The sequence below is a fragment of the Anas platyrhynchos genome, chromosome 25 (genome assembly GCF_047663525.1).
Source record: "Anas platyrhynchos isolate ZD024472 breed Pekin duck chromosome 25, IASCAAS_PekinDuck_T2T, whole genome shotgun sequence".
In the NCBI taxonomy this organism is placed as follows: Eukaryota; Metazoa; Chordata; class Aves; order Anseriformes; family Anatidae; genus Anas; species Anas platyrhynchos.
This window is the reverse complement of record NC_092611.1, coordinates 5,974,831-6,001,156: the sequence shown is the minus strand read 5'-3', so window position 1 is coordinate 6,001,156 and position 26,326 is coordinate 5,974,831. Positions and strand designations below refer to the sequence as shown.

General features: G+C 44.2%; 1 protein-coding gene across 1 annotated transcript in view; it reads right to left on the bottom strand.

Moving 5' to 3' along the window:
• The window catches only part of LOC119713715 (uncharacterized), a 153,248-nt gene that overhangs the window by 72,267 nt on the left and 54,655 nt on the right, over window positions 1-26,326 (bottom strand). Inside the window, exons 7-31 of the mRNA XM_072027742.1 lie at window positions 24,328-24,445; window positions 21,144-21,251; window positions 15,580-15,772; window positions 14,922-15,058; window positions 14,208-14,432; window positions 13,575-13,716; window positions 13,140-13,263; window positions 11,614-11,787; window positions 11,076-11,213; window positions 10,312-10,494; window positions 10,016-10,210; window positions 9,424-9,572; window positions 8,146-8,314; window positions 7,621-7,753; window positions 7,394-7,534; window positions 6,514-6,585; window positions 6,294-6,420; window positions 5,897-6,036; window positions 4,968-5,209; window positions 4,572-4,884; window positions 3,877-4,043; window positions 2,659-2,834; window positions 2,131-2,265; window positions 1,248-1,389; window positions 991-1,167 (exon numbers count right to left, since the gene is read on the bottom strand). Coding sequence (XP_071883843.1) covers window positions 7,464-7,534; window positions 7,621-7,753; window positions 8,146-8,314; window positions 9,424-9,572; window positions 10,016-10,210; window positions 10,312-10,494; window positions 11,076-11,213; window positions 11,614-11,787; window positions 13,140-13,263; window positions 13,575-13,716; window positions 14,208-14,319 — 1,590 coding nt within the window. The 5' untranslated portion in view covers window positions 14,320-14,432; window positions 14,922-15,058; window positions 15,580-15,772; window positions 21,144-21,251; window positions 24,328-24,445 and the 3' untranslated portion in view covers window positions 991-1,167; window positions 1,248-1,389; window positions 2,131-2,265; ... (6 more) ...; window positions 6,514-6,585; window positions 7,394-7,463. The remainder of the gene's footprint in view (window positions 1-990; window positions 1,168-1,247; window positions 1,390-2,130; window positions 2,266-2,658; window positions 2,835-3,876; window positions 4,044-4,571; window positions 4,885-4,967; window positions 5,210-5,896; window positions 6,037-6,293; window positions 6,421-6,513; window positions 6,586-7,393; window positions 7,535-7,620; window positions 7,754-8,145; window positions 8,315-9,423; window positions 9,573-10,015; window positions 10,211-10,311; window positions 10,495-11,075; window positions 11,214-11,613; window positions 11,788-13,139; window positions 13,264-13,574; window positions 13,717-14,207; window positions 14,433-14,921; window positions 15,059-15,579; window positions 15,773-21,143; window positions 21,252-24,327; window positions 24,446-26,326) is intronic.

The following is a 26,326-nucleotide window of genomic DNA, read 5'->3' as shown; positions in this document are numbered from 1 at the left end:
GGGCAGAGTTTGTGCAAGTCCTTCTTCTCTCCTGTAACTGATTGATCCTGTGGCCACATGGTACAGGAAAGGCAGATGTTGTGGGGCAATAAAAGTCTCATGGGCAGCAACGGGGAATTGAATTAGTAGCCAGGTGGACAGTAGTAGCCCACAGAATATGGTCATTTGGAAGTGATTTTTCCTAGTCCTACAACCAGAAAAGCAAAGTCTTTAACCATCCTTTACTGATCGAAGACAACAGGAAACCTTCATCTCTTGAGAGAACAAGCTCCTTCAGCATACACCCTTAACAGGCATCAGAAAGCAAGAATTCTGTGAAGTTCAGCCTCAGACAAAGAACATCTTAGCAGACAGGAAAGTAAATTCTGATTTATATGCCTGCAGGAAATTATATGCCTGCAGGAAACATGGGCTTCCAGTTAAAATGCTCAATCTTAATTTTGGAAATCTCAGTTGTGGTTCCAGCTCTGCTATAAACTTGTATAAGCTCGGTCAAGCCATTTCCTCTCTATTGCTTCTGCTTCCCACCTGAAAAAGGAAAAGCCTCTTTGTCTCATGGAAGGGGCAGGTGAACTTAAACTACCAGAGTGACCTCAAATAAACATATTGCACAGACAGATTGGGAGAACCTCTGAGAAGGAGCAGCTGTCTCAGAGCAGAGCCTCTGGCTGCTAGCCAGTACCAAGGACCTGCCTGCCTGGTTATCTTCTTTCCCTGAGGGGATGACTATATATAAAACATCTAGAAAGAGTGTCTGAGCCAAGGAACAAAGAAGGTGTAAAATACCACAAAGTGGTCTGGGTGACCTGAGACTGCTATGGAGAACCCAACAGAAACGTTGGAAGAGAAATGGTTTAGGGCATTTATACCTGGTGCAGAAACCTTCATTAACCTAAGAAAATATTGTAAGCGATAAACTTGTAGTGGGTACTTAACTCATCTCACTACGTTGTGTAACCCCAGGTCTTAAATACACCAGCAGACACTCACCACTACAGAAATACCCAGCAGGGCAGAGCTGGCAGTCTCTTGACTGCCATTTTCCACTGTCAGAGTTGAAGTGCCCAGGGCTGAAAGGGACTGGGGATTCAGTAGGAGCCAGGGGGCACTGCTTATGATCCGGCTGTGTAGATCCAGCATCACAGAAATAGCCAGCATAACACAATCCTGCAAGAAAGCAAAGATTCAGCATTAGGGTTAAGCATAATATTAAAACCAAAATGGTGTTAGGTACACGTGATACACACCAGAAACACTGGTCAGGCCCTCTCCTTGTCAGAACTTCCCCCCAGGGCAGGGCAGGCAGGCGTAAGGGTAAACCATTCCAGACAGAGGCAGAAATGTGCCAGTGGGACAGGGCTCTGGCTTGCTGCTGCTCGGTGGAAGTGGCTATGGAGAGAAGTACAGGTTCTTCATGCATCAGCTTTCCAGCTACACTAGCCCCAGCCACCTCTCATGTAAGATGCCAAAAAGATGCTGGCTAGGAAGGAAATCTAATCATCCTGCACTCCCATAAGAGACAAGGCAACGGTGTACAGCTGTAGGTAGATGGCAGTGTTCCTATGAGAAAAGGCTGTGAGAGGTTGGTCATGGGTGCTGGCTGAGGTCAACTCCCATTTATTTCTGGTCCAGACACAGCAGAACAGTCACTTGCTTAATATAACTATAGATTTAACCAAGGAAAAAAACAAACATCTAAGTCTTTCTCATTCAATTTAATTGGCAGTCTCATTAAAGGTGATGTTGGAGGACAGCTCTCACCGTGCAGGGAGAGCAGCAGAGACTTACATGTGCTCAGCTCACCGTGGCTCTGTGACCTTTCCTTCAGGATGGCTCAGGAATGAGCTTCCCCCCCACCGCTGCACAGCAGCAAGTAAGGCCACAGACTGAGGCTGTTGTGTAATTACTGTCTGAATGCACATTTAGGGCTGATGCTTCCAATACAACAGCACCGGATTAGAGGCTAAGCTCTCGTGCTGACAGCAGCTGCCCCTTGGGCAACATAAAGGCATGCTTCAGTGCAAAATAACAAGGGGCTGCAAAACAATGGTACAGCCTCAGATGAGCTCAGCAGCTCACCCAGCACCGGGAAGAGAAATGCTGGTATGCAGCAGCTGCTGGCAAACCTACCTGGGGGACACGGAGATGGAGAGGAGCTTCCTGCAGGACAGAAGTGACCTTGAGGACAGATGTTCCCCACTGCACCACCCATAGGGTTTGGGAGCATGGAGCCCCCTGTGCAGTAGAAGCCAGCCTCACAGGGACCTGTGAAAAACGCAATTTATCACAACTGGGAGACACCTTCATCACATCAGCACCATAAAATGAAGCTGATCGGTGCTGAGGATTAGCAATAGTTTTAACTGCAACCAGTTTTTTAATAACATCTCAAAGTATGTTATAAATGTCTACTGTCAAAACTCTCTCTGCTATGTTATACTTATGTTTTACTTTTTTTTTTTTTTTTTTTTTTAACATTCAGACAGAGGAACTGAATCATGAAGAAGTTGTAATTTTTGGCCAAGGTCATTGATTTGTCCATTGGAAGAGACTCGTGATCCATGCAACACGGTCCAATGACAAATCCGCTATTGGAGCATCTGTTAATCCTTTAAATGAAATTTCTCTGAATGAGTGGGTAGGTGCAATCAGACTCACCTGCAGGGCAATCTGTGTAGTTTGTGGAAGCAGTCTTACAGTAAAAACCTTCTGGGAACTCCAAACATTGTGCCATACTCAAGATGGGTTTAACTTCCTGCAGGGCAAGGCTGGGCTCTGCTGCTCCCCACCATGCAGTAATGTCCAGGTGGACACGGTTCTCCCCTGATTGTTATCTTTGAAGAAAAAACGCCATTGTCACAAAAAATCTTTTCATACCATTTACAAACTCAGAGGACAGCTTTGCAAAATAACTATGTTGGATTCAAATAGTGTGAAGGTCTGCATTCATCGCTTAGTCTTTACGGCTTCACACTTATCCTTTTCCAAGACAAGGGATCAGAATTTTGCACACAACAAATCTCATTGGGCTGTCCATTTAGAAACTGGCACCACTTTTTCCTTTCACGAGCACAGCTTACCCTGGGAGGTTTAGGAGAAATGGCTCCTCCACTACAGTAGAATCCAGCTTCGCATAATCCAGTTAGAGATAAAAGTCTCTAACTATGGGCCTACCTGATGGGATTCACCTCGATTCCCAACTTAAAAGTGGGGCAAAAATCTCATGCTAAAATCGTATTTGCATTGAACAATGCAGTGCTGCATACGAATACTGTCTCAAAGGCTGCAGATAGTAAAATCAATTTATAAGACCGTTTGCCCAAGGTAATTTAAGCTAATTCTTAGCAGGACATGACGTTGTGGTCATATTGCTTCTGGTTTTCATCTCACTTGAGTACATCTGCACAGTGTAAAACTTTGCCTTCTAAGTTTCTTTTCTACAGATCACCTTATTTAAGTTTATAAAGCATTACATAAGGTACCTGTGGAAACATGGAGATGACAATCTCCCAGACAAGTACTTTTTTCCCTCATTTTTCCATATAACATCTCTTTAAGGTACATTTTAGATTCAAGGAGTAACTCATTTTCTGCTTGTTCTCTGAAGTGCTTGACTCCAGTCATACCAAGGAAAAAAGCAAGACAATTGCAAAGTGTTTCCAACTCCAGTTCAGTATATGCCTTTAGAACCTCTAAGGATCAACAGGCAGCTGAATATTTCTCTGTCTTCATTTCCACATAACACACTGGGTGTGAGACACTGTAGCCTGTCATTCATCCACTGAACCATGAAAATGCTACCAGTGAAGCTCAAGAACATACAAAATAAATTTTTGTAAGTTGTCCTATCCTGAGATACGTTTACATGCCATTTACCTGGGTCACAGGGGGTACAGTGAGACAGAAGGCTGCTTCCATTTTGTGGGTTGTAAGTTCCCTGGGGACATGGAAACTGAGTGGCAGCAGCAGTACCGGTAGGGCAGTAGTGGCCAGCTGAACACTCATTCTCCAAAAATGAAGAGGAATTTTTGGGGCAGAAGAACCTAGTCCAAAGAAGCAAAAAAAAAAAAAAGGAGGTCTGATTAAAAAAAGGAGGGAGAGGGAGGAATTTCTAACACTATTCTATCCACAAACACCTGAATAATGAGTTAATGGCAGCAGAAGCTAGCCTAATATGGCTGCTGCACTGCGCTGTACTGACCACAAAAGAATCCTACTTAGGTATATTGCCACATTCTTAGTTGTTTCCTCGTATGCCAAATTGATGGCATAATTGCAAAAGCCACAGAGACGTAATTTTCTTAACTTGAGTCATAACACATCTAGGCTGCGAATCATCAACTTGTAAAAGTTAATCAAGGTCAAATCCAGTTAGTAATTGGAGATGAATCCCCTAAGGGAACGCCAGCATCAGGTGATACACAAGACCTTCTTCCCCTGTATCACAGCTATGCCAGCCTGTTGCCAAGGGAACCATTTATTACTTCAGACATGAAAGAGGTTTATGGTGCCAATAGTTCCCTTGCTTTAAATAGACTTCTGATCTAAATCCTCTTCCACAGTAGTTGTACCTGGGTTTAGGACTTTGCCTGGTGCCACAATCAATTTTCTAGTGTTGTTAACAGCATTCAATAGTTGTCCTGCTTCCTGTCAGGTCTAAGTGCTTTCCAGTGGTAAGGTCAGTCATTTTTCCACTGCAGTGCTCCAAGGTGGTGTGATAAACCATTATTTGCCATACTCCTTTACTCATATATGCAACACTCAGGTCACGGTCTCACTCTTACCCTTCAGGACAGGGGAGGAAGCTGGATTGCCTTTGTGAGGGGTTATATGACCCTGCTGGACAAGCCACTGGAAGAGCTGTGCCCTTGGGACAGAAGTGCCCTGGAAAAGAAAGAGCAGGTCAGCATTAGCAGTCTTCAGAAAATCTACAGCAAACCAGGCGTGTAAGGGGAATCCTAACTCACCCTGGGGACATGGCTCTGGGTCCCCTGGGCCCATCTCACCCCTGGGGCAGTAGAAGCCAGCTGGGCATGGATTTGCACTGTAGCTGGTAGTATTTTCTGGGCAGTAGTAGCCTGCAGCACAAGGAAAGCACACAGCTTGTCTGGTGAGGTTGTTGTAAGTCCCTGCAAGGCACGCTAAGGGTAGCTGGTTCCTTCGGGACAGAAGTGGCTCACAGGACAAGGGCCTCCTTTCTCCCACACACCTAGGACACAAAAAGCAGAAGACAAAGCCAACAAAGGCAGCTTATGAGGGAGGGTCAGTGCCAACAAAGGGAGTGAACTGATGAGGATCTCTTAATTATGTTTTCTGGGATCCCAGAAGACAGGTGATGAGGAGGCACAACACAGTATCTAAAATGACTATTGTCTCAGCTTTGAAGTTATTCAACACTGTGTCACCATGTCTTTTTCTTCCTAGCTTCACAGGCAGAGCCACACTGAACGTGTTTTTCTCCTATCAGCTTTCTCAATACTCTGCTTCATATGTAACAAGAATTTTGGAGAATATTTAAATGTCCACAGGAATTGGCCTGGAATTCTTCCCTGGAAGTTATTCTTTCTGGTACACAATAAAATGATAAGGGGGAATCGGGCTACTTCCATTACAGGCTGGTACTCACAACTTTCCAGCGTTCAGTGCAAACATCTCATTCAGTAACACAGATGGGGGACTGCCTGTTTTTTCATCCTTGTTATGTATGCAGACGTATGAATACCCCAAACAAAATTAATACAGGGTTTAATTATATTAAAATTTAAACGACTGAGAAGAGGCAGGGACAGGAGGACTGGGGGAAGAACTGCCATTTTTCAAAGCTCTCTGTTGTCAAGACCCTTAATTATCGGACACAACTAAGTGGAGACACTGACATTCACCCAGGGCAACTCACCAGGTGGTGATGGTGAGGAAGCTCCAGAGAGGCAGTAGTACCCAGCTGAGCAGGGTCCTGAGGGTGCCGTGAGGCCAGCAGAGCGGCAGTAATAGCCAGATGGGCACGCTGTGCAGCTGGACTCCTGCCCGATGGACAGCCTGTAGAGAGACAGAAGCAAGCTTTGTGTTGGCAAGTGTGCAAGTTCAGCAGGAGGTCCCTGATGCCTACACCCCTGGCCAAGGGAAAACAACCATGAGGCTTTTATAATAAATCCAGAGATGTGTCTAATGAGCCTTACTGGGCTGCAGGTTAAGGACATTGTAGGGAAGCAAAGGAGGTAGTAGACAGCAGTAGAAGAAAATGATAAAAAGGAAAGGAAAATACAGATTTGCACCATCAGAACCAAGAAGCTCACCTGTCTGAGTAAGTGCCCACAGGGCACTGCTGAGGGATAGCTGTGCCAGCTGGGCAGAAGTGGCCAGGTGGGCATGGGCCACCAGTGCTCGTGTTTGTGGCTCCATTAGGGTTTGGGACACTTGCTCCTACACCGGGAAGAAAGACCAAAGGTTTCCTTAATGATATAGGTTTCTACTTTTCCACTTCTCTCCTGTCCTTGTGAATGCTCCATTCAATACCTGCTGTGCAGAAGAATCCTGGCCAGCAGGGACCACTTGGAGAGGATAATCCCCAGTCTCCACAGAACATTCCTGGAAGATCACAGAGGGAAAAGAGTGTCAGTAAAAACTGTAGAGCTGCTGTGCTGCATCCACTGATTGGAAGGCAAAGAGGCAGACTCTGGATGAGCTGATTCCTCAACATCAGCATTCCAATTCAAATTGTGCTCCTCTGGGAAACCCCGAGTTTAAAACCAAACTTTTATCCTACCTACAGAGGACAAAAACAAACAAACAAACAAAAAAAAAACAACTGTGGCTCACTGGGGGATACTATCAGTGGGACAAGGGATCTCCTTTGGTTGTGTATTATGCTTGCATTTCCTAGAGGTGGAATGCATCAGTAGATTGGGAGAAGAGATATGCAGGGAGATCACTCTCAGACACTGCTCCACATGGACGATCAGAGTAGCTTCTGAAACCCGCTCCAACCTCAGAGTCACAGTAACCTCCGCATCTCACCGGTAGGTGGCAGGAAGAACTGTAAGGAAATGAGGTTAACTGCTTACTAGCTTTCTGTGCACTGTCACTGCTGCAATCCTACTATTTGACCTGCTGCAGGGGTGTAAGAATCCCTTTCCCCCCACCATGTGACACCAGGAAAAAAACAAACAAAAACAAACAAACAAACAAAAAAGCATGAAAACAAAACCAAACAAATGAACAAACAAAAAAAATCTAAAGAAAACAAAAAAAAAAACCCTTTCTCTGTCCCAAGCAAAGTCCTGAGCAACTCATAGCAGTCAGCAGCTATTGAGACATTATTGGACATAGATAGGAGATACAATCCACATCTAGCTTTCCCAAGTCACACTGAAGCTGCAGAGATCCAGTTCCTGACCTGTTGCATTACTGTATTCTCCACTGGGGCAGGGAGAAGGTGCTGCTGAGCCTGCAGGGCAGAAATGTCCTCAAGGACAGATATCTCCAGTGACACCATCCTCTGGCTTTGCAGTCTTTGTCCTTCCCATGCAGTAATAGCCTTAAAGCAGAAAGCATTTGAGTCCTCGTTGTCATGCAATAAAAAAACATTTCTGAGCAGCTAAAGAACTTCTGGTTTTGTCTCACCTTGTGCACAAGGTCCTCCAGGAGCATCTTGGCCAGACAGATTGTCTTTGGGACAAGGCTGTGCTTCAGCCAGGCCGGTCTCATTGCAGAATGTACCCTCTGGCCAGTCCCTGCAAACAGCCTGACCATGGCCCTAAAAAAGGGACATAACAAAGAACTTGGTAGATGTGCAGTGTTGCTGCACAGTTAATTCACCTGTGCTAGGCTAAAGCCTCCTCAGGCCACTAATAAATGTGCACTATGCAAAATTTAGGGAAAACTGCCAGATTAGCAACAGTGGAGTGCGAGACTGATAGATCTGGTATCCTGTCCCAAACCTTTCTAGTTCTGCCAAGAGTTCTTCCCCTGCAGGGCAGAAGCAAAGACAGTGCCGGTGATTACTCTGCTTACTAGAAAACCCAAGTTCCTCTTTTTTTAAGCTGTCTACTTACAGACGCTCCACAAATGACTATTTACACACTCGTACAGTTGCCAATGGCTGTGATGACCCCACAAGCATCTTACAGTGAATTCTAACGTACTTACAGGCTGGAAGCTGCCAAGGGGACATGGCTCTGGCCTGACAGCTCCTGTTAAGGAATAATGCCCCTCCATGACCATCTGCTGAAGAGCACTTTTGGCACCTCCTGTACAGAAGTAGCCAGGTTCACATGGTCCTGAGGGAGCTTGGCTGTTTGTCCCATCACAATAAAGGCTATGTGTAGGGGAGAAAAAGATAAGAATCTTGGGTAGTTTGTTTTGTCACTGGATAGTGTGGTTGCAATACAAAAAATTCCCTGCAGTCTACCTGGGATCTCACTGAGACCTAGTTCCTGTTTGTTTACAGGCCTTAAAAGGAGGTTAAAAAGTACACATATCACGTCACACATGCTTTTTAAAGACCATAACCCCTCAGATTCAGTAGTTTTGTCCTGGAAAGAATACCCTCCTCTATAAAAACAGAGTAGCATCTGCATATAGATCACACAAACACCCAAATGGTGGTTTTCTTTAAGCCTTTTCTGCTTCTTTGGACTAGAAATATAAAGGAATAAAAAGGAGCTTTTGAGGGCATTCCCTTCATCTTCTGGACAGAACATGAATTCCAGTGCTGTCTCTTGCTCTGTTTTTCTGCCTACCTCTCCAGGGAAATCAGGGAGTGAAAAAAAAAAAAATCAGGTTCTTTCCCACAGAGACATACAACTCCATCCCAAATAGCATCCTCTTTCACAGTGAACCACAGAAATCACAGACTTTGTGCCACCAATCCTGTGATGATCTTTCATGCTCCATTTGTCACTGCAGCATGAAGACATAACCACCTGAAAGGCAGACTGTCCATCACTAGCCTTAACAACCTGCACTTATTCAGTGCACACTCATGGAGAGGTGAAAGCCTACGCTAGATCCCTACCTTTTTCTTCAGACTCAGATGTGTAACTCTGGCATCATTAAAAGGGATGCAACACAATCTGGTAATATAAAAAGGACTACCCAATTAGTATTAACAAGAATGTTTAAGCAAGAGCTGCTAGGTCAAGCCATCCAGCACTACAGACATAATGAGTCTTGACAGATGCTAGGGAACAGTAAAAGCTGAGATACAGCTCACACAGTTCAAGTTCCCTGTTTCAAATCTACTGATACAGGCATATAGCAATGGAAAATGCAAGAACATTTGTACTGGAGCCCTGGGACCAGAGGAGACTCCTCTACAAAAGGGCTGAAGGTAAGGATGGGCTGCTGTGGAAGGAAATTTGAGGGTTAAATAATCCCTTTGCAATGGGACAGAACTGAGCCGTGTTCAGCAAATACCACACTCACCCGGGTGGGCAGTCCAAGCACTGACGGAGGTTTCTCAACCCACTCCTGTTGCTGTAGGTTCCTGGAGGACAAGGGATAGGTAAGGGGGACACAGGTGGGCAGTATGCCCCAGGGGGACACATGTTCCCTGTCACGCCATCTGTGGGCAACTGAAATTGGAAAAGGCAGCATGTAAAAAAGGAGCAAACTTGGTTAAAACGTTAAAGGCATCATACTGGTTTGGGCTCAAGACATGACCAAGAAGAAAAACAGAGACATACTCTGCTGTACAGAGGACAGACAACGCCTCTTTAAGGCAAATATAGCAAAGTCAGAAAGAAATATGGATGGCCTTTTCAAACTAGCAATCCTATTGTGATTCACACCCACCGAACGTTGCACCTGGATATAAACCTGGCTGCATTTCTAGTTAAGGGGATGTTCGTGTAGAGAGGGAAAACTATGAAATGATTGCACAGCCTTTGAGGATCCTCACACCAAAACCCTGAATGTGTGCAGTGCAAAATTGTGGCTCTTGAAAGTCACTGGGTTAATAAAAAACACCACGGTGGAAGACAATTAGAAAATGAGAAAAGCTTGCCGTGAGACTTACTGGAGTCAGAGCCCTGCCCTGGCAGAAGAACCCAGCCTGGCAGGGACCGTTTAGCCCAGTCTGTCCTGGAGCAGCACAGTAGAAACCACGGCCACACGGGCTGCACTCTGCTGGCCCAGACAGCCCCTTCTTGTTACTGTAGGTGCCCTCTGGGCAGGGCTCAGGTTTAGAGCTGCCTTCGCCACAGTGAAAGCCCTGCAGAACAAAGCCAGCTGAATATAGCATTTAAAATCTTCTGATAAATAAACCTCCACATTCAGCTTCTTGCATTAGATGACTGCAGGAGAACAACTCACTGCTGGGCAAGCTTTGGGCTCTGACATGGCAGGAGGGTCACAGTAGGAGCCAGCTGGACATGGTTTGCATCTGTCTTCACCCTCTGCACTGGAATTATCCCAGAAGAAGCCTGGTGCACAGGGGAAGGAGAAAGGGAATCCAGTCCCTGGAGGGCAGTTACAGCCAGGTGGGCAATCCCCAGTCTAGAAAGTAAAAAAGGCAGTCAGCATGAAAATGGGGGAGAAAAGTAGGGGAGGAAAGGAATTCATAATCCCTTTACAATTACAGATCTGTAAAATTCTGACCGTGAAGGATAATCATTTTAGGTGAGAATTTCTTAAGGGAAAATCTTGTCATTAAGACAGCCCCTATCCTTCGCCTGTGCAGTCATGGCAAAGATGCTCTTCTTATGTACCTGGAAAGTAGCTGTAATTGGTAAGAGTTGTCACCTCACTCTTACATAAGACCATGGATTCATCCACATTGAAGAAACTTGACTGCTCTTTCTGCTCTTTTTCCTCTTAATAGCTTTTTTTTTTTTTTTTTTTTTTTTTAAACTGCTATTAATGCTTGAAGAATTCACTCTTTCAAGGGACAAGACAATGACAAGGAAAGATCCCCAAATTCATTAGAGACAAAGCAACACCAACTCCTGACATCTGAACTCTCTTTCATAACCTGCATTGGCAGGCAGAAGGCAAAGGAAAGACAGGTTTTAATTAGGCTCCATTTAGAGCTGCAGCCTCTGGAAAAGAAAGGTTGGGAGAAGCTGGGCTGTGCTTACAGGGTGGGGAATTCCAGGAGGCTCCATCCCAGCTCTGTAGCAGTGCTTCCCTGCAGGGCACAGCAAGCATTCCTCAGCACTGCTTAGTCCCTTCTGCTCACCATAGGTCCCACTGGGGCAAGGTTTAGCAGGCAAGCCCTTGAAATAAAACAGGAAAATGGGTCTTTAAGGTGCTAACATGACTGCTGCATACCATAATGCAACCACACAGCAGCTGAAACTGAAAAATATTTCTTTCCAGTTACTGGGAACAAACACTGAAAAGCAACACTCGGCAGCAGGTATGAATGCTGGAGAGAGGCTGTAACAAAATGGGGATCCAAACAGCAGTGTTGTTTTTATACAGCAGCTCAGAAAATGTAATCCTGGTATTATGAAGTTTTATGTTGGGCAAATACCAGCACGAAAAGAGTACAGAAATCAGTAAAATAAAAAATTAGGAAAGGTTCCCACAGCAAGATTCCAGTGCAGGCTGTAACTGTACAACCAACACAATGAGAGAAGAGAAAATCCCAAGGACTAAAGCAGAAGCACTTACAGCACCTCCCTGGGGACAGTAATATCCTCTTGGGCAGGCATTTTTACTGGCATCTGGCGCGACTGCCTGTCCTTCTGGGCAAATCATGGCACGCAGCATCACCTCCCGGCTGGTGTGCTCACTAGCACAGTAATGTCCAACAACACATGACAAGCAGGAGGCTGAACCTTGGTCCTACAACAGGAAAAACACATGGTTCCCATTTGTAGAGGGCAAAAGAATCCCTGCATGTTTGACATGTTGAGGCACATACAAAGGAAATAAATGCAACCAACACTGCAGTGGAGCCCACCAGTAAATAAAACAGTCTGCAGAAATAAAGCCACTGAGCAAAGACATCGCCCTTGGGAACTGACAACAGGACCCTGTTCATATAAACCATTCCCTGTTATGCTCAACAACATTATTGGAAACAGAAAGGTTTCCCCTTAAAAATTCCACCTAACCTAACCTAACAACAAACAGTATACAATTCAGTGTATTCACCCTGCAGGCAAGACAGCCTGTGCTTCACAAACAAGAAGCAGGTCCTGTCGCTTCCTGTGGATTATCCATGCAGAAGGACCCCCACAACAGTCAATCCAACATCTTTTGCCAGCAGGAGTAGAAAAAAACAAACACATTCCCTCATCTTTCTTTGTCAGGCTGAACTACAAAGTGCAAAAGAGAGATAATCAAGATAATCAAGGTCCATTTGTCACACATACATCCCCATTCATCATTTATCTCCCCTCTTATCTTAATGAATCATCCAGTGATAACTACAAAATTTGTGCACAGTGACAGAAAACCAGCTTGAATAGAACTACTGGGCTCATTTGACAGCAGTGACATGCCATTTTCCCCTCAATAGTGAAATCTGGCACATATTGCTAGAATTATTCACTACAGTTTTGGGGCAGATAAATACGAAATAAGTCTCAGAACCCTGTTGTGAGAGTCGATGGGCCATCCACTGCTCCTTTCTATGCCTCTGTCTCATTGTTTGACTTTCCACAGCCAAACAATTATTTAACTGCATTGCAATCCAATACATCCTTTCAGGCAGGAACTAAATACAGGTGCCTGCTCTGCTGTTCCCCTGCAGTACTTACACTAACAATGCAAGACTAAAATGAATAACCAAAATTCAAAGCAAGCATCTACCCAACTACCCACTGCTGGGTGCACAACAGATGAACTTACTGCTACTGCAAGCCTCAGGAGCAGGAGTAACAGCAAGAGCAGCACCTCACACGTGATGCACTTTTGGCATCATGTCTGGAGCAGCTCCAAGCCTGACCATGCAGGAACATTCCCAGTGCTTTCTCTAGGCTAGCACTTTCTCTCATTACTTGCAGACTCGGCACAGGTGGGCAGTACTGTTTAAAACACCACACACAATCATCCCAAATAAGCAGACTCATAATGCAAGGAGATGGGCTCGTTCCAGTGCCTCCCTTGGGGGTATATCCTGCAGCTCCTCTTTCTGCCAAAATTGAGTCCTTAGGCTGAACAGATGCCAAGATAAAACTACTGCTACTTACTGAAAAGTTGCCAGCACCACATGTTCGAGGAGTAACAGTGCCAAGCTCAGGGCAGTAGTACCCTCCAGGACAAGGGACACAATCTGCAGCCACTTTTGCACCATGTTCCATGCAATAGGTTCCTCTGCAGTAGAAAACGGAACAGAGGGAGTCATCAACTGCAGCAAAGTAACTAAGAAAAGGACAGTGCATCTCTGCTCTGTATTTCTTAGTCTCTTGTATGGAGGATATCTGCCACTTCTCGAAGCAAGAAACAGGCCAGTTCAGAAAAAACCTGCCCAGACTTTCCAGGAACATGCAAGGTGAAATGATTTTGCAAACATTTTTGGAGCAGAATGTGATCTCTTCTTACAAAAAGTGTTCTGAAATGCTACATGAAAGTCCTTTTGTGCACACAGAGACCCACAGCTATGACAGCATGTGTAGAGTACTTACACTGGGCAAAGAACTGGCTTGGAGGTTCCCCTGGTGCAGAAAGCCCCTGCAGGGCAGGCTGCACAGTCTTCCACTCTGCCATTTCCCAGCCTGGTACTGTAAGTTCCAGCAGGGCAGGGGTACTGTGTGCTTCTCCTTGTACCTTTCCAAAGAGAACCATCCCAATTCTAATTAAAGCCTTGAAGAGAGAAGGCAGTAACGCCCTTTGTTCTTCATTGCTATTAAGTATTTACATGAGCTACATGTTAAGTATGTATTTAAATATGTTTAAATCACTGCCCCCAACTCTGAACACAAACCAACCAACCAAAAAAAGTCACCACTTAGTAAATACTGCCGAAACTTGGCAGGAAGTTTCAAATTATAATTGTGTTTGTACTGGACACTTGACTGTGCATTTTAATTCTTTGCAAATTAAAGGAAAGAAAATAATGCTATTAACATGCTCATTTCAAGCAGTGAAGGTTAAAAGTATTCATCATTTGGAACAGACAGTTTGCTATCCAACTCCACACTGAAATGCTTTGGTGCAAAAAAATATGCTGATAAACTCAGCATATGACTCAGAGCCCACAGAATTCCTAAAGAGAGAAATGAACTTAATTTCTTTCATTTCTGGATAAAACTGCCTACCTTGAGGGCAGTAATGCCCTGAGCTGCACATGCCAGAAGGGACATGAACTCCTCCTACACAAAACCAGCCTGCAGGGCACAGCAAGCACTCATCTTCTGATGCCAGCCTCATCCTATTGCTCCAGGTGCCTGGGGCACACTTCTGCTGCGTTGAGTGCTTTGTGCCTGGTGGGCAGTAGTGACCAACTGGGCATGGAACAGGAGGCTTCTGTCTTCCCCCTGTTTCTGTAAAAACAAAACCAAATTTTTAACAGGAGCAATGAAGCTTTTGCACCTTTCATCCATTTAAAATGAGACAATAATTATCTCATCTGTTGATGAGAGGTTCTGTCGCAGAACTGGTTACTAAAGTAATTATTTCTGAACTTGAGAATCCTGCGAGGTGCCTGCGTCCAAAAATGGTCACCAACTTTGTGTCCAAGTTTAAGAAGCCACCAACAGGCAAAAAAGTTTGGAGCCTGTAAAAACTGGCTGCTTCCAGATCATGAAGATAAACAGTAACTATGGGAAGCATAAGGGAAAACCTCACAGTAAAATTAAAATCAACCCTTCCAGTGAGCAGAACAGTCTGTGCAGTAACACTAAACCCTACACAGACACCATTTTCCCCATTTACCAGCACTGTGATACCTCAGTGACCTGCTCTGGTACTTACTGGGGAGCTTCACGGTACGAGGTACAGAGTAGAGTTCACTTTGTCATAAAGCCACCTACCTCTAACACAGAAAAATCCAGCAGGGCATGTTTCACACTGGGACTTATCAAAGAGGTTGAAGTCATTGCCAACTGTTCCTGGAGGACAGGCGTTGCTGGGAAAATGAGGGCTGGATGACCCCTCTGGGCACACGAACCTAATAAAACACAGCAGGCTACTTGGGGCAAACGCTTTGATGCAACAGGGAGACAAATTCTGTGCCCTCCCAATGTATCAGGAAGAAAGCTGCAACTGGGAAAAAAGCTGAAGCACTTGGTACCGCAGCTGTCAGAAATGTAACTGACAGCTGATAACACAGACTGAGAAGAAAACACTGTGAATGGATTGGTTTTGCTAAACATTTTGCACCAACAGAACGGGGGTTATTCAGCCAGGTTGTGTTGTTCATAACCACGGATCTGTGGCTGGGCTTCACTCGTGCCTGTTTCACTATTTCTCACCACTTTTTCTGTGGCAATAGAAGGCAGCAAAATCCGTTGTGTTTAAGACAATTCCTCTACCCATACAGCCTACATCACACTGAGTTGCCAGAAAATGTCATCAACTCTCAACACTGCAGGCAATGCCACTGCACGTCCCTGTGCACAACACCCCAACAGTGGAGGCAAACTGTATGTGTAGACTTAAAGAGAAGGACAGAAAACAAGCAAAGCTCACCCCGGTAGGCACTCCGAGTCAGGCTGCACTAATCCAGCCTGAGTGCAAGCTCTCCCTGCCGGGCAGGCTCTGCAGTCAGTGGCTTTGTCCTGTCCTTGGAGAGGATTGTATGTGCCTGGCTGGCATGGCGTTGGGTCATTTGCTCCAGCAGGACAGAAATAGCCAGCAGGGCGCTTCAAACACAACCCAGTTCCTAAAGAGAAAGAAGACATTTAGGGTCCCAAAGGGAGCATGACCTGCTGATAAAACAGAGGGTCTTCCAAACGTGATCCTGTTACTTTCACCTACAGTAAGAAAGTATGATGGAGGTTCAGTCATAATAGCAAGGAAGTTACAGCAAAGCCAGAAGGTGGTGGTGTTGGATTAGCTGATTATTACTGCAATTGAGTGGCTCCTGGAAGCAGCAGAACCACATGGACTGCGTTCCGAGCTGATAATACGAGAAGATGCATTAAAAAATAAACACATCAGCCTGAAAACACACTGACGCAGGTAGATTTAACAACCAGCATGCCTGGACCTCAGTTATAGAAGAGCCTGGTGTTCCCACGGAAGCTGGGCCGTTTCCATATTTGCATTCTGAATACCAAGAGCTGAACAGGTTTTGCAGACTGGAGATGTACTGAACACAAACACAGGGATACCTGCTGGAATGACAACCATTTGTGCTGTGATCATCTTGAAAATCTCATGTGTTAACAGGTGCTCTAACTGTACATTAAAGGAAACACTTTCAAGATCAATAGGTAATAAAACAATTATTTGTGTTGTCACTTTCAGAAAGTGCATTTAATTATAAGATGTCCCCAAATGCTTAACTCAGTGAAAAGGAAACACAAATTTAGCACAGGAGTAGCTGCAGTCCTCCTGAGTCAGGACTTTCAACAGCACAAAGTGAATAGAGCAATAGGGAAAACACTGGCTCGGTGTTATCATGGCTCCCTGGAATAGGTCCAGGCTGAGCCCCAGCTGCCTCCCAAGTGCTTATCACAGCAAGGCTCAAGCCTACACCACGAGCCACTGCAAGGCTGGAGAAGAACCTTACAGCATGCCCAAGATGATCAGGACATATTAAAATCTCCCTCTCTGCAGACAGGTTAGGATGCTTCAAGTGGCAAAGCCAGATCAAGGGGCACCTCTCCCCTGGCATTCTGCCCACCTCCTCATTCCTACCCCTCAGAAACATGAACTACATGACACAGATAAACATAAGGTTCAAAAACCTCAGTAGCACAAGACTGGGATTTCTCCAGGCTGCCTCATTCCCCAGCTCTAAGAGCTGGAATCCACACACCTGAAGGGGGCTGTAACCCCACGGAGCTGTAGGGTTCCCCTACAGGGAACTCTTAAAAATTGCCTCAGCTGACAAAAGCTTCGTGATGTGGATCTGCACCTGTAGCAAACCCAGCAGGACTGCTGTTTTACATAACCAGAACCCATGCCACTTGACCCTGCTTATGTAAAATTTAAGTTTTCTGCCCAACTTCCTGTAGTTAGTGCTTCCCGTACTGTGGAGCTCAGAACAGACTTGAAGAGCATGGCTACCTGGACCACAGAAAACCAAGCAGGGCACGGATTTACAGCATATTATCTATTTTGTAGGACCAGGCTAGCCCACATACCTGCCAGGCCATGAATGTGATGCAGATAAACTTGGTTTCACTGAGGGTTAAGTACATCACACTCACTGTGTGACACAGATGGAAGAGACAGGCTCAGACCATCATCTACCCCATGGCAGTACGACTTGAAATATTCTCTGCCTTGTCAGAGTTTATTCTTGTGTCCCCTGCCTATTTTTCAGCGAGCATTGTCCTAGCTCTGCCACGTTTTCCTTCGGAGAGTTGACAACATCATTATATAAGGTAGTACAGGCATAGGATAACAGCTTACATTATTAAACTGAAAGTGTTTTTGAACTCTCATTTCCTCTGCAGCTTCTTCAGTGTTTGTTCAGGTGCCACTGGCCCTGTCTGCCGAATTTTGCTGTCTTGATGAGATGTGAGGTTTCTTCCTTGCTGCACCATGTAAATGCAATTCTGGTTTTAATTTCAGAAGTGGGCGGAAAGCAGCAATTTCCTAGTCTTAGCTGGTGAGCAAAAAATCATTCAACAGTCAAGATGCTTTAGCAGCTGAGTCATTCGCTAAAAAAGAAATGATCAAATAGAAAAATATATGGCTCGATTTGAAGGAGATAATTATTTTCTTAGTGCATGTACCTCTCTGAGGCAAAGAGCACAGCAGATGTGAAGGGAGACTGAGCAACTGAACTTTGGGTTTCTGCTCCTAGCAGTGATCTGTGACCCTGGAGAAAACACTCTGGACTTGGGCCAAAGCTTAGTGAATGGAGTTCATCCCCTTGAATCTCTTTCTGACTCTATTTTCCAATTTGTACAGCATCATTAAGAAGAGAGTGGCATATTTTATACCATTGTGAGAGACAGTGAGGTACCTGAAATGTTGACAGCCAGGCAGGTTTAGGCTGAGCAATGTGTGATTGTCGCAGCAGAAAGCCAGGTCTCCCCTTCCACATCTTATCAAAGACTTAGTAGCAAGGAAGACTTCAGCTAAGCTCTCTATTACTTCACACAAATGCCTTCACCAAACAAAGTACATTTCAGCCACCTCTGAACTTCAAAGAGTAAAAATCAGACAATTAAAAATTAATCAGTTTCCCACGCATTATGCTGTCCTTTTAAATTAATTAACCCACTGCTGAGCTGCGAAAGTCTAGCCATTTTTAACACATTTCTCAATCATCAGCATGACACTTAGTCCTACTGGATACAAAATGAAGTTCTGCTCATTTAGAAAACCAAACCAAAGCAAAAATGCTTAGAAAAAAACGCCACAGAAAACAGGGCTGGAAGTCTGTGCAAGCCTTGTGTTTATACCCTTGCAAGTGTCACCTGTGCCTTCATCTAACCAGCACTTTAGAAGTTCTTAAGGGCAGGGCTTCTACAGCTTCTGAAGCCATAAATGACAGTGCTTATTTACTGTTGTAATAAAAAAAAAGCTTAGACTAATCTGTAACCTAATTTCACCTCACTGCAAAAACGGGTTTGCAACTATTGTGATTGATTCATAAACATACAGAAAGAAAATCCCTTTCCCAAAGGGAAAGCACACAGTCAAGTTACATTATTATGTTACTGCGTGACTGACCTGTTGGATTATCTTGGACAGATCATTTCAATTATACTTTATTTCTTTCTATTGAAAGCACAATAATCACATTTTGCCTTTGGTGAAACCTCTTAGAAACCTCTGCATAGGGTAGACATGTAAATAGTAAGGTCCACATCCGTCAGGATACAGGCAATTCCAATGAAACAAGTGGCTAGTAAGCACCTCTGGATGTAGACCTACACTTGGTATTTGTACTGCTAATAATAGGACTCTTCAAGGTCATGTTTTAATATGGGATGGATTTCTATTTGAGACAAGTCCATCTGGTTGCTGGTTCTGCCAGCTGTGTCTTTTACAGAATGGAAAGCTGTGTGGTATCCTTCAGGCTCAGCAGCAAAAGGAAAACACAGTTGCACAAAGAATCTGCTCCTAAAAATTCCTGCTAACATAAAAGTCATTTGATGGCCTTACCTTAAACTTTCCAGTGGTGCCCCAAGAGGTGCTCCAGGCCTGGTACTCCAGCCCTATCAGCTTGAAATATTTTACTGAGATAGTGAAAAGCTTTCACCTATGCTTCATAAACTGAGGGTCAGCAATGGTTCCCTGGATTGAACGCTCACTTCTACTGCTGCATATATATTCATGGAAGTGTCCTTTCTTTCGGAGGTAGCTGCGCATGCAGTCCATTCCACTAAAAATAGGGTTTATTTCACTGAAGGTGTCATTCGCTAGGACAGTTGTCGTGACAGAGACTGCTGGCTGAATCACTGATCTCCTGTCCTACCAGATGTCACTAGTGAGTAAAATAAACTCGTTTTATAATGGAATAGACGGCAGGAATGACCTTAGCACACCAAGAGCATTCCTGCAGAAATACTCACAGTGCTCTGCATGCATCGCCACCTGACACCAGGGAGACCCAGCCAGCTGAGTGACAGCTGTGGACCCTCTCCTTGCATTCACAAAATTAGGAAAAGGAACTCCTAACTGTGCCCTGCTTTCTGGAGGGGCTGATTTTGACACAGCAGATGAAATCAAGCTAACCATCTAACACCAATTTGGCACACAACACTGTGCACCCAGCAACTTGTGCACACTGTTGGGTGCAACCACCCAGCAGACAAGGTGCATAGGAAGCCCATTCTCCTCTTTACTGCACTGTTTCAAAAGGCCTCTTATGTCAAGCATTGTATTTTTGCAAGCCCCCTGCACCAGCACAAATTATTCTACAGTGGCCTAGAGCATCATGGCCCAATTACTACCTGAGTGCACAGCCAGCAGGAGGAATGTTGGTAATTACCAAGACACATTGTTCTACCTTTCCCTTCCTCACTCCAAGCTCTGCCTTTACCTCTCCTTAAATCTTCAGTGGTATGAGAAATTTCCCTCCAGGACCTCACTAAATAGGCAGTCTCTGCAACTCCTTTTATCTCTAAGTAGCTTAAATAAAGCTGGAAAGGAGGATGCTGTAAACGTTGCTGTCATTGTCCTGTATGTGAAAGGTTAATTTTACAGCCTGGATAGTTCTAGATGAACTGCCTTTAGTATTGATAAATGTGGTAGCCCCGGGGACTCGCTCACCTTGTTTAAAAAGTAGATGAGGGCAGTGGCTGCATAGTGCCAGTTGAGCTCTAAAGGCAACACAATTGACAATAAACTGCTTACAAATACAGGAGACACTTTATTTGCAGCCCCTCTCAACGGGTACCCAACCTGTAAACTGGTATTTAACTGATGCAAGTGCCTTGCATTGACAAACCAGTTGTTTCTTGAACAGTTTCTTTGGCTGAGAGCATTTTAGTGAAGTGAGCAGGCCATTCCTCTAAAGCTCTAACCTCTAAAGCTCTAACAGTGCAGGCAGTCTGAGGACCTCTAGCCCCAGGGAGTTGCACTTCAAGCATAACCACCTGAATTGGCACTAATATTGGGAAGGATTCTCAGCCTACCGTACCATGAACTTCAGACAAGGATACTGACTGCTTGTATCAGGGGGGTATTGTCTCTTGTCCTTAGGGGAAAGGGGGCAGTTGCACACAAGCAGACTCTGTGGCCCAAGTCCTGGTAACATTTACACTGTTCTGATGCAGTGATCGAGCAGTTCAGCAAAAACAGCAACCCCCAAAACTTAACAGATGGAGTTTTAGTCAATGTCTCTGCTAATTCTCATCATTCATCCCTTCCAGAGAATTTATAACCTGAGTATATTTTATTTTGTAAAATGCTTGTAATTACTGAATGCTTCACTACAAATCTGGTGATTTGTAGGAGATTCCATGGGTGTTCCCCTCATCCAGCTCTAGTAACGCCTTAGACAGAGCCTAGTGAATAAGTACTCTAACTGGCAACCACCTCCATAAGCATGTACTTCCTAGTGTGATTTAGAGCAAGAATTACTATTCCCAGTGCACAAAATTAAGATTTTTTATGATACAGACCAGGAAAGCATGAGAAACTGCTGCTGGCTGTGTGAAGTCCCTCTCTGGGCTTGAAACTCCCTGCTGGGCATGGAGGAGTGACTGTAAGGCCGTCCACACAGAAGTGACCTGTAGGGAAGAATACAAGACATAGTTGAGAAACAACTTTCTAGACACCTCACTTAAAATCATTCTGCCAGTTGTACATTACTGATGAAATGCTTGTGTCCAGCTAGAATGAAGTACTTTTTCCAAGTAAGATTTTGTAAGACTTAATACGAAATGCTTTGGTAAAGTCCAGATGGATTATCTGAAGAGTGTTAAAAGAATATATGGATTTAACTGTGGCATAAAACTGCCACTGCTATGTTGAAATATACTGCTATGTATCAGCATAGCGATGATATTTCATTCACATGCACGCAGTACTAAATACACAGATTATATATAATTAAAGTCAGTCAAACCGTGGAAAAGAACGCTGAGGATCCTCAAGCCTCTCCTACTTGTGATGGTATTGAAACTCCTTACCATCCAACATCTTTTCAATTGGGCTGGATGACTTATTCAGCTTTATGAGAACTGATGGAGAACATGCATCCTACCCATTAGAACACAAGAGGGACTAATTTTAACACTGAAACATTCAATTTCAGCCTGGAATGCTCTGTATATTTAACCCATTGATCATCTACTGAGAGACTTTTGCTTGCTCTCTCCAGGTTCTGTGATTGATAGACTGGAGTTGAAATCTGACTGCAGCTTAGGGTGATCTCGTGCTCTAAACAATCATACAGTAGCAAATCTGTCACTGTAAAATCCATGCACTACCATACATCTGTTCACTTGTTTAAACTTTTAGTAAGCAGTGTTTATAAATGCTTCCTAAGTCCAAAGAAGCCAGTGTTTCCTGGGCTATTATTATTTTTAATGGAGCCAAAATTAGCTCATGGGCTCTCTCCAGAGCACTGTGAACAATTCAGTGCAATATGATATGTGATACACAACCACAAAGCCACCATCACTTCCCACAGATGATTTATGTATGAGAGACAGCTTACTATTCACACCTAATACCAGGCGCAGGAAATATGGGAACTCATCTGTTTTTTCATCTGTGTATTATAGCTGGATCTAAACTCCTGAGGCTTTGGTCTAGCACGATCTCTGTAGCTACTCCATTTCTCCTTCTACTAGGAGGTAACGTACCCAAAGCACAGGAACCCTTCATTATTTAATAGAAAGGATTCTAATTACAGATGTAAGAATTAAGTTGCTGGGTTCAGTGACTCCGCAGGAGGCACCTGGAGCTGCTCATTAAATACTTCATCTTCACATGCAGTACGGGGCTCGTAGGAGAGAGGAGAGCTTGGTAGGACTGCAGATTGTGAACTGCATCCCTGTAGTGACATTAAATATTCCTTTGCAAAATCACAGCTACACCACGCTCTCCCTGTCAGGCCATTTTGCTTGGGTTCTATAGGGCCAGGAAATGTGAATTGAAGTCTGCTGATACGTGGAGGGAATTATCAGCAACACTGCTGCTACCTGCAGCACCACACTTGTACTGTTACCGAGTGCTGTACAAATGAGCCGAACAGAACTTCTGTGGAAGGCCTCAGAGGAACACCAAAGAACCCACCTCTCACAGGAAAACCACCCAACAGAAAGCTAACCTTGGGCTACCAAATTCTCAGAAGGCTTGTAAGCATTCTCTAGGATGTAGGAAGGACGTGCCAGGATTTTAATGTAGAAAACTCTTCCCCCTCCCTGCTGTACCAAGCAGCCGTTCACTACAGGAATGGCTGAACCTGGGCTCTCAGTGAAGGCTGGCAGGCCACCAGCCTGGGCAAGTGCAAGGTTTGTTTTTTTGTACCAGGCGTCTTCCCAAACAGCAAACACCCACAGCATGCAACCTAAGGAAGCTTCCCAACTTACTCCATTTCCCCTGAAGGATGTTTCTGGCTAATTGACCATGTGAAATGACATCTTATGCCTTTCATAATTTTGGAAGAGAATTGTTTTGCAACAAAAGCGTGGTCCCTCCTACCCTGTTCTCCTTGTTGCTTGATTCTGCATCAGTGGTGGATTTGTGACACACCCAACAGTGACACACTGCAATTTCCTAAACATGGGATTATTTGGATTTTACTAAGTGTCAAGCAGAACCAGAAATTACATATGAGAACCACGTTGTACCCATATCTGATCCCTAACACCTAAACAGTTTTCACCTGGGTAATAGAGCACCCACCACAAAGTTGCCATGGCCAACGAACTGAGGTCCTGAAGTGGAGAAAGCTTTGTGTGCGTAGCAAGTTTACAGCTGACAAGCTAAAATCACAGAGAGTGAGCTGCTTTCTGTGTGGGAAGGGAAAGCAAAAGAAAAATCCCTTGGCTTGGGATTGTGTCTGAGAACTCCTGAGATGACCATTACCTCTTGCATTTGAAGTGAGCTGGCTGTGGTAGAGAAAGCAGCCTGAATGTTTTTCTCCTGAGGAAGGCAAAAGCATCCAGGGTTCAGCACCTCTAGAAATCAGCCACCAGCTCCCTGCAACTCGTTGCTCTTTGTACCCAGACGTCCTTGTTTTCAGGCTACTGTTCTGTGCTCAGCTAACATCACCTGCTGTGACTGGCATACCAGTAAATAACCAACCTGGACACACAATAAATATGCCAAGACAGTTTCCCTGGACCAAGTGCCAGACACCTTGTGCTCCTTTTAAGCTGAAACTCAGCTTAGACTTTGTTGCCACTACAAATACAGACAGTACTCCTACCCTGTCCCTCCTAAATATGCAACACAGGATACACAGAAGATGTCCTAAGCAATCTCAGAGGGAATTTAGTTTCATCAAGCTTACACTTCCTAGGAACACACCAGCTCCCTACCTTTTGTGTGGGACTATAGCACTACTGTGTTGCAGAACAATCACTTCCATTGATTTCAAGGGGAACTGTGAACGTGCCAATCACCGCAGAAAGTCCCCAAAAGCCTTATTACCTGAAGGTAGTGGTTTTCCTAGTCAGCTGATTATTCATCTACAAGGAACTAGCAGCACACTTTGTGCCCCACCTCCTGGTCTGCATTACAAGACAGCTCTCAGAATTTTCTCAACGTAAGAGGACATTGCAAACGCTCCAGTGTTTAACTTCTTATTGCAGGAGTAGAAACACTGAGCGAGAGGGAAGAAAGGAGACTTACTAGGAGCCCGTTGGGCATTCCAAGCAGTTGCCAGCCGTGTAGTAATGGCCCTGCCTGCAGTCGATCAAACACTGGGTCTGGCAGTCTACGTTGCACTCTGGTGAGAGGGAGGCTGTCCCTGTAAGAGAGCAGAAGAAATAAATTTAAGGTGGCAAAGAACAAACACTGAAACCTCCAAGCTAAACTACCAGTAATTATTACACCATAATGTATCTGCACAATTCTATCACTGGTGTTATTAGCAGCAGCACTACTAATATGATTATTTTAGCGTTAACAATGTTGCTTTGCCTTTATAGAGAAGTGGAGTTAATGAATGGGACGCAGCATCCCAGCAGTGTAATGACTAAAAAACAAACTGGAAGTATTCTAAGCATCTCATTAGAAGAAAACTAAATCAGGAAATCTCATGTTCCGCTGTTAAACAAGTGCCTCATTATTATTACTGTTACACCTACATGAATTACCTGACTTCCCAAAGCCACCCACAGAGTACCAAAACTGGAAATATACCTAAACTGTTGGCTTTTCAGCAACATTATATTCCATTATGTCCATTAGCACACTCACTCTGAAGATTTGGTGGTTAAAATTAGGAAAAGGTTTCTTTTCCAGCATGAAAATCTGTTTCTGTAAGACTTGTGGGTAAATACTCTAACCACAAAATTCTGAGGGAAATCCCAACAGACTTTAGATCAGCACCCCAGTTTCAGATGCTTTATCAAACTAAATCAAACTGCTCTCTGTAGGCAGAGATGCCTTTATAGTTTTCCAAAAAAAAAAGTCATGTTTTGTTTGCCAGAAAGCTGGAAACCTAAGTTTTCATCAGAGTGCACACAACACAGTCTGGCGGAAAGAGCCAAAGGATGACAGAGGTACTGCAGTGCTGGGTGATCTCACCCAAGTCACTTCATCTTTCTCTACCTTAGTTATCTAGTCCACTCAGCGAAGACAATTTTAACCATCCCATTAGAGGAAGTCGCTCAACATCATGTTCTGCCAGAGAAAGGTAATAAAAAAGCTCAATAAGGACTAAGGTATGCGAAACCTGAACTCCAGAGCATGGAATCAACAGAGTTACCAGCTCCCTTTTTACATTTCTTAGCTTAATTTTGCAGGACTATTAGATTTAGATTCTGGTGCCACTGTCCTGATACAATTGTCTGTTTTGAAAAGTCAACTTTGCTATAGTAACAGGAAGGACTTTACATGAAGTTCCGCACAAAGGGCTTCTCTGTGTGCCTGTACCTGAGCACCAAAAATGAGTGAGCAGGTGTGCAGAAAAGTTCTCATTTCAAATTTTATAAAATACCTAGTTTGTTCTGATTTTTTTTTTTTCATTTTCAGACTAAGCCATCTGTTCCACATTCAAATGTGCATCTTAGTGTTATCGTTACCCCAAAACATGGCCACATGGGTTCTTTTCTGTCTTTTAAAAGATTAACACTTGAAGCAACCCCCTTTCTCTGCTTGTTTTCTCCCTGAAAGAATTGGGAAAAAAAAAAAAAAAAAAAAAAAAAAAAAAGCTTTTGAATGAACTGCAACCAGACTTATCAGTTTATAACCAGAATGAGCTGAACAACTGTCAGGTCTAATTCCTTGCGGCTCTCAGAAGGTAACAGTGTCAGCACCAATACAACAGCAACAAGAAGTTTGCCTGAATAAGAAAGTTATCCACTCACCTGTCAGCAAGATCCTGAAGCTACAGAATAAAATCAACCAACTCAAAGCATTAGCCATGGGGGCCAGTAAACAGCTCTTAAGAAAATGCTCGGAGGCTCTGTTGAAAACGTTTTTTGAACATCTGGTGTCGCCTTTGCTGAAGCCCAATGTAACAAAATCCCTCCCACGTAATTACTTTCCAGTACAGCCTGAAGTGAAATGAACACCAAGCAGCAGAAAGAAAGGATGGCCAAAGAGCTAATCCGGTGTAAACTCCCCTCTAGCATTAGTGGTGCTAAAAAGTGAGAGAACTCCTTCAAACATGAGATAGAGCTTA